Genomic DNA, 9,518 nt, shown 5'->3' with positions numbered 1-9,518 from the left:
TCCGTGCTCAGTGTGCTGAGGCACCGCCGGCGGCGGCTGCGTCGTCGCTTCGTCGGCGAGCCACTGCTTCATGCGGGAGGTGAGCGAGCAGAGGGCCTGCGTGGGGGCGGGGGCGGGGGGGGCGGGGGGGGCGGTGGCACTTTGCTGTGCGAGCGAGTCGCTTGTCAAATGATCTCCGCTGGTATCAGCAGGGTGAGGCCAGCAGGGTGAGGCGCCTCAAACGGGGCGAGGTCGAAGGAGACGCGAGCACGGCGGGCGAAGAGGCCGAAGGCGGAGGAGCGCGCCACGCGGGGCGGCGCGGGAGGCGCGGCCGGCGCGCCGGGCTCCGCCTCGGGGAGTGTGAGTGAGTACAGGTCGTAGACGATGCTCCAGATGTCGTCGGGCGACGGGTCGCCCGCGACGAGCTCGCGGAGCTGGCGCGCGTACTCGCCAACCCACGACTGCGGCACACCCGCGCTGACGAGCGTCTGCAGCAGCGCGCCAAACGGCGGCTCCACCGCCATGTCGGCGCCCGCGGCCGAGCCGCTCGCCAGCGGCAGGAGCGCAGCGGTGAGGCGGTGCCGGGCGAGCCGGCCGAGCGAGGCGTCGGAGACGCAGAGGTACACGAGCCGCGCGAGAGCAAGGGTGCGTGAGGTGAGCTGGTCCTCCATTGCGAGCGGCACCGGCGCCGGCACTGCACTCGGCGGCAACTGCTCTCCGGCACACTATCAGAAAAAAAAGAAAAAAATGCCGGCCAAATTATCGAGGCCCGGAAACTCCAGCCCGCTTGGTGTCTGATGCACCTCTGTCGCCATTGTGGTGTCCAGCTGCTGGTTAGCCCCTTTCCCCTCCTTGTTTGTGGTTTTCTCGCTGGCTAGCTAAACTGGGCTGCTGGCTGGCTGCTGGCTGGCTGCTGCTGGCTGCTGGCTGCTCTGGCTGCTCAGCTCCCGTAGGTACAGTATTATGACCACTTGCTCGAGCAGCGACTTCACCATCGAGGGCTCCTGGCCCAAGCCGGTCAATGGTGCCCCAGGGCCGTTCGGTGTTGATGACGAGAAGGAACTCTGGACGATTGGCTGGCCGTACTATTCTGCGCAGGAGCACAAGCAGCTCCTCGAACAGCTTCTCTCTCGCCTGAAGGCCAAGGAGCGGTACGGCGACGACTATCAGCGGGTGATCGGCTGGCTGATGCAGAACTCACCACAGCCTCCGGAAATCGACCCCAACTGCTCTCGGTGCATTGTACACATTCACATTTACCCTTCCCGTGCTCTCTTTTTCGAAGGCGGCTGACGTCATCCTCAAGCTGCCCGCCGACGGCAACATCGAGCTCGACCCGTCGTACTCTGCTGCGTATGAGACTCTCAGCGCCGACCCGGGCGTGCAGGACGCCATGGCGCGCGGCGCCGAGCTGCAGCTCAACGACTCGACGAGTTACTTTTGGGAGCGGGCCGGGGACATCCTCCGGTCCGACTTTGTGCCCAACGAGCAGGACATCCTCCGCGCACGCGTGCGTACCACTGGCATCGTGCAGCAGAACTTCGCCATCGACGGCCGGCGGTACACCATGTTTGACGTGGGCGGCCAGCGCAACGAGCGGCGCAAGTGGATCCACGTCTTTGACGGCGTGACTGCAATCATCTTTGTGACGGCTCTCTCCGAGTTTGACCAGGTGCTCTTTGAGGACGAGACCATCAACCGGATGGACGAGGCGCTGCTCCTCTTTGAACAGATCCTTGGGCACAAGTCCTTCCGCAACACCTCGATCATTCTCTTCCTCAACAAGCGCGACCTCTTCGAGGAGAAGCTGAAGCGAGGCGTGCCGCTGACCGCATGGGACAAGGACTACTCGGGTGGCAACGACTACCACACAGCTCTCGACCACGTCAAGGCGCGATTTCTTGCGCTCAACAAGCGGCCCGAGCAGCGCCAGATCTACGCACACGCCACGTGCGCCACCGACACGGACAACGTCCAGTTCGTGATGGCGTCAGTTTTCGACATCATCCTCAAGGAGAATCTGCGCAAGATGGATGAGATGACCGCCGACGCGCTCTCAAACCCGGGCGGCGGCGGCGGCGGCGGCAGTGGCAAGTCGGCCATCAAGTCGCCCGCCCCGTACAGTGACGGCACGGTGCTGCTCATGGCGTGCTACTTCACGGACTCGCTCAACGAGAGGAAGGTGCTGGTGGACGTGGCGGACCTGGCCAAGCTGCCGGCCGTCGAGGTGCAGCGCGGCGGCGTGACCGACTCCGAGTGGCTCTGGTGCATGGGCCTCGGCAAGGCGCTCCCGTCGAGCACGCAGCTGCAGACGGCGCACAGCGAGCTCGGCACCTTTGCAGGCAACTTCAAGGACGCGGTCCGCGAGCTGCGCCAACTGATCGGCCTCGGGCCGGCTGGCGACCTCGGCTCCCTCTACGACCGGCCCGTCTACCTCGACAAGACGAAGCTCACGCTCATCTTGTGCCTGCGCAAGCTGCCAAAGGCGGAGGCGCTCCCCGGCGCGCCGAAGATGAGCATGGAGTGGCGCGTACACGAGGAGTTTGAGGACGCGACCTACCTCAAGTACTCGGGCCGCGACACGGCGGCGGCACCGTGCAAGCCACCGCCGAAGGACAAGGAGTTCAACCCCTTTGCGGCCAACCCGGTCCGCTTCCGCTGGTTCAAGGGCGCGGTGCTCTTCAACAGTCAGGTCGAGAAGATCCCGCAGCGCGGCGTCTACCTCGGCATCTTGCGCGTCGTCTCCACGACCTCTGGCTTCAAGGTCATGGTCAACGAGCACAACCGCGTCATGATCCCGCACATCTTCCTCACCTCGCATCAGCTCACGGAGGAGGAGCGGACCTGGATGCACGGCGTGCGCGTGCGGTGGGAGCGCGGCACTCCTCTCCTCGAAGGCGCGACACCCAACCGCGGCTGGCTCGGCCCCGAGGTGACTGGCGAAGACGGGGCAACCTTCCGAGAGAAGCTCTGGTGGGCGATCGGCGAGGCGAAGGAGCGGCTCGGCCTGCCGGAGAGCAAGCCGGGGGCGAGTAACGAGGCGGAGGGACTCGGAGTCTTTTACGACTATGAGGCGATCGACATCGACGAGAAGAACCGCATCCAGCTGCTGCTCTTCTGCGACCTCGTGGAGGACGAGACGGAGCTGCAGCCTGGCCACGTCTGGGTTGACCGCAAGACGCTCGAGGTCCAGAACATGCGGTACATGTGCCCGCTCACGCTGGCGTCCATCACGGCGCGGCAGGGCGCGTTGCAACGAGAGCTGGCGGCCATCGACACGGGCGTCACCGTGGACAATGTCGAGGTGATGAAGCAGATGCGCAAGCAGAAGCAGAACCTCAAGGCAAATATCGCGGCGCTCTCCGAGGGGCAGAAACCGTTGCGGTGGGTCAACCGCGTCATTACGTGGTGCGCGGACAAGAGACCCTCCTTTGCCGATGGCGTGCCGGGCAAGGAGGCACTCTCGACCGACGAGCTTGTGGCGGAGGCGATGCGGCACAACACAACCGTCCGAGAGACAAAGGCGGAAAGGGGGGCCGCTCAGGCTCGCGCACCTGCTCGACCCTTCACGCTTCCCGTTGTGAATAGGCGGCACGCGAGTCACTTCTGCTCGCGCACCTGCCCGTCGGGTCCGTCGAGAGAGCAACGAGCCGCGGGTGAGCGCGAGCGAGCGCAGCAATTCGTTGGCTGTTGCCCCTTCTAGCGGGACTATTCAAGCATTATGTATGTGTACCCAGCGGCGCGGCGCGGCTGGCTGACCCTGAGGCTCAGCGCGATACGGATGCATGGGGGGCGAGACGCGAGTGAACGGATTCACGCCCGGTGCTTTCCTACGCCGGCAGTGCGCGGTTGCGCCGCCCCGCGCCGCATGGTGGTTGGAGGTTGGTGCCGCAGGCCTTGTGCGCCAGACCCAGAGCGAGCGCACGAGCTCTGAGTGCAGTCAGAGAGAGAAAAAGAGCGCCAAGAGATACTCGAGTAGAGAGAGGCTGCATGGAAGTTTTTACCAGAAATGTTAAGATCCGACTGCCCATTGCGTCTATCCACTGACTGCACCATGTCCCGCCCTCCCACTTTTCACGACACCAAGCACGACGTGATAGTCTCAGCGTCGACGCGTGTCCAGTCACAGTGGCCATGTGCCTCAGTCGCCCCCCCGCCACTCACGACGAGCAGAACTTGGACCGCAGCGCCCGCACCTCTGCCGGACCGACGCCGACGTCTCCGGCCTCGGCGTGCGCCACCACCGCGTCGAAAGCGGCCGCTACCGCCCGCTCGTCGCTCTTGTCGAGGCACATCGTGAGGATGGAGAAGCGGCTCGCCGAGGAGAGCGCCTGCGAGCACCGAGATCGCCCGAGATCGCCCGAGATCGCCCGAGATCACCCGAGATCGCCCGAGACAGAAGAGACGCCACACTCGTACTCGCCTGCAGGACGCCGTACGCGTGCTCCGCGGAAGCGGCGCCAGCGCCGGCCGTGGCGGAGAGGGCGGCGAGCATGGCGGAGAAAATCTCGGGCGCCATGCCGCGGCCGAGGAGCGACCTGCTCGAGGCCGGTGTGTGTGAACGGCGCCCGAGCTTTGTCGTTCGCTGCCGGCGGTCAGACTCGCACCCTCGTTACCTCTTCTCTTGTGGTGTCTCTCGGCCTTCTGCTCGGCTTGCATCTCGGCTCTATCTCGGCTGCATCTCACCCGACGGTGGAGGGGGACAGGCCCCTCACGTACTGCTGCCACTCGGGAGGGTGGCGGCGCAGGCTTCTCCAGGCAACCTAGGGGCGGAGGCCGGCAGAGCGGTCAGAGGCTCAAGGCCGGGGGAGGAGGAAGTGTCTAGGAAGTGTCTAGGAAGGGTCTAGGAAGTGTCTAGGAAGTGTCTAGGAAGTGGCTCAGGGCCGGGGGAGGAGGAGTGCAGCGCGAGCCAAGCCAGGCCTCGATGTCTGCTATGTCTAGCAAGAGTCTAGGAAGTGTGTCTAGGAAGTGTCTAGCCAGCCTCGATGTCTGCCGACGTCGCGGGAGGGCCGAGAGAGCGCGCGCTCGCCAGACAGACCGGACGCTTCGACGGCGCCTCTGCCTGCGCTGCTGCCTGCGCCGCCGGTGCAGCGGTCACTGCCGCTGCCGCTGCAGCAGCTGGAGAAGGCATGCCCGCGGCTGCGGCAGCGTCGCCGCCGCCCTCGCCGCCGCCCGCCGCCTCTTCGCCAGCGGCGTGCCGCGCCTCCGCGCCTCCCGCCGCCTCCGCGCCTCCCGCCGCCTCCGCGCTGCCGTCGTGGCGGGGGCGAGCGCACGCGGCGGCGACGAACGGGTGGCCGTCGTTGTCGAGGTCGTGCTCCACCTGTGAACAGTGTCTCTTCACACCTCTTGCTGTGAACGGGTGCCCTGTCATTGTCGAGGGCGTGCTCCACCTCTGCCACCGAGAGGGCCACCCGCCGCTTGCTCCTCCTCGCAGCCTCCCTGCTCGCCCTGCGAGCGCGGCAGGAGCCCAGCGCCTCCCTCGCCGCCTTGTTGCGCGGCTCGACCTCGAGCGCCGCCTGAGGCGGAGGCGGCGGCGGGTGGCGGTGGCGGGTGGTGGCGGTGGCGGTGGCGGCTTCGCCTCAGCAGCCTCACAACGCCTCCCCCAGCTACCTGTATATATCTCGAGGCCGTATCTCGGCTCGATCTCGCCTCGAGGTCCTCGATCGCCTCGTCCACCTTGCCCAGCTCGGTGCGCGCCGCCGCCCGCCGCAGCCGCGCCTTAACGGAGATCGGGTAGGGTCAGGGATAGAGGTCAGGGATAGGGTCAGGGTCAGGGTCAGGGTCAGGGTCAGGGTCAGGGTTAGGGTTAGGGTCAAGGTCAGGGTCAGGGTCAGGGTCAGGGTCAGGGTCAGGGGCGGGGTCAGGGGCGGGGATAAGGTCAGGTTCAGGGTTAGGGTCAGGGTAGTTGTGTCGCCTTGACGCAGCTTGGCTCGAGGTCGAGGGCTGCCGTCGCGTCCTCCTCCGCCTCGTCGAAGGCGCGCAGCTTGAGCAGGGCGAGCGACCTGATGACAGGAACACGAATGTCAGTCTCCCCGCAGGCGCGCGCAGCTTGAGGCTTGAGAAGGGGTAGCGACCGGTTCGCGTACAGCGCCGCGCTGCGCGGGTTCGCCTCAAGCGCCTCGGTGTAGTCGGACACCGCGTCCTGTCCACAGGCCAACCTTGTGAGCAGGAGCTGTGGAAGAGGCGGACCCTAACCCTAACCCTTGCGGGCGACGGCAGGCTCCTACTCACAGGCCGAACAATGAGGAGGAGCTGTGAAGTCGCCTTTGAGAGCGGCGGGAGAGGCGGCCTCGTATCGAGCGGAGCCGAAGGCGGCGTTGCCTCGGGCGCGCATCGCGTCTGCCCTCGCCTCGCTCTCGCCCCTCCTCCGCATCGCCTCCTCCCTCGCCCTCTTGTTTTCGAGAGACACCACCCTCTGACGAAGCGACTCACGCTCTGACTCGCGCCGCTCGAGCGCCTCGACCGCCCCCTCCGCGTCGTACGACTGCCACTTGTCAAAGTTGGTCGCACCGCTTCCCACCCGCGTACCCGCCGCCGCCTTCGCGGGAGCCGTCACCGCAGCCGCAGCAGCAGCGGAAGCAGGAGCAGCCGCGTCGCCGCCCGCCTTGCTCCGCCGCTCGTCCTCCAGAGCGAGCCGTGCGAGCTCCGCCTTGGCCTCCTCGATCTCGCGCGACTCCGCCTCTGCAGCCGCCGCCTCTGCCGCCTCTGCAGACGCTGCGTCGTTGGCTTGCGGAGCGATGCCGCGCAGGGCGTTGTCACGAGCTTCGATGTCGGACGACCAGGCAGAGAGGTCGCGGAAGGCGGAGTGCATCTGGTCCACGTTCTGGCGCATCCGGAGCTGCGCTTCCAGCGACATGGCGACGGTTTCTGCGCAGCTGGGAGGCTCAGTGGGGAGGCTGTGCCGACTGGCGCGAGAGCGGCTCCAACGCGCGAGTGAAGGGTTTGAGGTGCTCGGTGCGCAGGCCCGTGCCGCGGGGGGGGGAGGGAGCCGGTATCGACGAAAGGGACCGCTAGCAGGAGACGGTGCCCACGGTGTGTACGATGTCGAATACGGCGATGTGTACGTTGCCGTGCAGTTCGACGACCACTTCTTCCATCTTTTCTGTCAGTTTCTGTCCTCTCTCCGCCTCACATGCGAGTGTGCTGTGAGAGAGGCTTGCCTCTTAAGAATTCTTTTTTCCCGTGTATATGGCCGACTCTGGCGCCTCCGACACCGCCACGGCATTGCCGCTCGACAACGCCGCCGGCCTCGCCTCCGCACTCCGCGCCGCCCGCACGGACGGCAGTGCGCGGCTTGCCCACCTCGATCGCCTGCTCTCTACGCTCCGCTCTCAGACGGTACGCGACGCCGTTCCGGACCCGCCTATCTTCAACGAGCTCTTCTCGCTCCTCTCAGCCGCGTGGCAGGAGCCGTTCGAGGCCGAGGCGGCTCGCGCGGCGTGCGAGCTGGCCGCTGGCCTGCTCGCGCTGCCCGAGTTCGCGGTGGGCGGGGTGCACGTCTCCGACGACTTCCTCGACCTTGCATTCTCGAGGCTGTGCCAGCCGGCCAATGCAGCCGGCGCCGGCGCCGCGTCGCTGCCAGCCGGCCCGGTGTCGCTGGTCGGCTCGTCTGGCTCGAGCGCGGCGAAGAGCGTACGTGCGAGCTCCGCCCCAGGCGGCCCAGGCTTTGGCGGAGGCGGCGGTGGCAGCGGCTTCGGAGGCGGTGATGCCGACGCTGCTTTGAAGCTTGAGCTGAGCACGGCGAGCGAGGTGGTGGTGTGGGTGTACCGGTGGCAGCCGTCCTCCCGCGCCGGACTGCGCCTCCGCATCGGTCGCTCACCCAGCTCCACCCTTGTGATCCGCCGGTGTGAACAAGGTCCGCTTCACGGCTGCTCGGTGTGAACAGGCCGCGCCTTGCTTCGCATGAGCAGCGGCGGCCTGCCGCCTCCGGGGACGGCGCCCCTCCTCCGCATCCTCGCGGCCGTGATCGCAGGCCCACACATCTCATGACGAGCGCTTGGTTGTGAATGGAATGATGAGCGCTGAATGGTCGATGAGACATGGTCGCAGGCTTTGGGCGGCCGACCTCCGCCCACCGCTCTCTTCTCCTCTCGGTGCTGCTGCCGCTGCACCGGCCCGCGGGGCGACGCGACGCGACGGCGCAGCGCCTCTCATTCGCCAGCAAGTGATCCATCTGAGCTGGACCACTCATCAGGCGCCTCGACGCCGCGCCCCTCGTTAGTCACAAGCGATCTCTATGATGAACTCATTAATTAATGACCCAGGCGCCTCGAGGAGACGACGCCGCACCTCTCTCTCTACCTTAATTAATTAACTAATTATTAATTAATACACCCAGGCGCCTCGACGAGACGACGCCGCACCTCTCTCTCTACCTTAATTAATTAACTAATTATTAATTAATACACCCAGGCGCCTCGACGAGATGACGCCGCACCTCTCTCTCTACCACGAGCCTCTGGTGCACGCGATGCTGCTGCTGCTGCGCGCGCAGCCGTCGCTGCTTCCCTCGGCGCTGGGCGCGATGCTGCAGCAGCGGCCTATGGAAGCACCAAGCAAGGAGCAGCCACGCTGAAACAACTAGGAACTCCACCAGGCGCGATGCAGCAGCAGTGGCCTAAGCACCAAGCAAGGAGCAGCCACGCTGAAGCAACTAGTGAAGTCCACCAGGCGCGATGCTGCAGCAGCGGCCTATGGAAGCACCAAGCAAGGAGCAGCCAGGCTAAAGCAACTAGTGAAGTCCACCAGGCGCGATGCTGCAGCAGTGGCCTAAGCACCAAGCAAGGAGCAGCCAGGCTAAAGCAACTAGTGAAGTCCACCAGGCGCGATGCTGCAGCAGTGGCCTCAGCCGCAGGAGGGCAACTCGAGCAAGGAGGTGCTCCTGCTGCACGAGCTAGAGAGGCCTGCCCCGAGGTCGCAGGGCTTGCCTCTCTCGGCCGCGTATAGTCAGCTCACAATCAACACGTCTTCAGGCTGCTCGAGGTTGCGGAGCCCGCCTCTCACGGCCGCCTCTCCCTGCTGCTTGCTCCGCTCCTCTGCCGCTCGGTGTGTCGCCTGACGGCTGTGGTCGAGCGATCAACCGCTCACACGCATGATGCGCTGGCCGTCCTCTTCAGGCTGCCTCGGACAACTCTCGCGTCGCGGAGCGGGTGGGATATGACTGTACGTATATGACTGTATGTGACATGGCCCTCTCGCCCCAGCCGCGACACAAGGAACGGGGTTGAGACTCCCAATCTCATCTCCCTGCGGCCTCTGCGCCAATCTCTGCGGCAGGCGCTCTCGCTCTTCTCGTCAGAGGCGGCGCGGCGCGTCCTGCTCGCAGACTCGCGCGGCGCGATGCCGATGCTGATGCAGGCGACCTCCAAACGACACTCGCCCTCCTCTCTCTCTCTCTCTCTCTCTCTCTCTCTCTCTCTCTCTCTCTCTCTCTCTCTCTCACTCTCGCCCACTCTCGAAGGCGCTGTCTCGGTGGGTCTCTCCCTGGCCGTTCGCTGGGGCGGGGGTGGGTTCGCCCCGCTGGCTCCCCGCGCCCGGGG

General features: G+C 65.9%; 2 protein-coding genes across 2 annotated transcripts; one reads left to right on the top strand and one right to left on the bottom strand.

Annotated features, from left to right (window-relative positions):
• Positions 1-1,342: 1,342 nt before the first annotated feature.
• Positions 1,343-2,005, top strand: EMIHUDRAFT_43354 (hypothetical protein; the record flags this gene model as incomplete). Its single annotated transcript, XM_005778646.1, has 1 exon — positions 1,343-2,005. A coding segment is annotated over one exon (663 nt), but the record flags the coding sequence as incomplete, so codon positions are not given.
• A 2,134-nt stretch (positions 2,006-4,139) lies between these two features.
• Positions 4,140-6,839, bottom strand: EMIHUDRAFT_469000 (hypothetical protein; the record flags this gene model as incomplete). Its single annotated transcript, XM_005778645.1, has 9 exons — positions 6,269-6,839; positions 6,054-6,121; positions 5,894-5,981; positions 5,590-5,697; positions 5,370-5,495; positions 4,961-5,299; positions 4,666-4,742; positions 4,391-4,517; positions 4,140-4,310 (listed from the first exon to the last, which is right to left on the bottom strand). The coding sequence occupies exons 1-9, from the start codon at positions 6,833-6,835 to the stop codon at positions 4,140-4,142; spliced, it is 1,671 nt and encodes a 556-aa protein (XP_005778702.1). The 5' UTR covers positions 6,836-6,839.
• Positions 6,840-9,518: the final 2,679 nt, after the last annotated feature.

Source organism: Emiliania huxleyi (genome assembly GCF_000372725.1).
Source record: "Emiliania huxleyi CCMP1516 unplaced genomic scaffold EMIHUscaffold_240, whole genome shotgun sequence".
Taxonomy (NCBI): Eukaryota; Haptophyta; order Isochrysidales; family Noelaerhabdaceae; genus Emiliania; species Emiliania huxleyi.
This window is presented reverse-complemented; position numbering and strand designations above follow the sequence as displayed.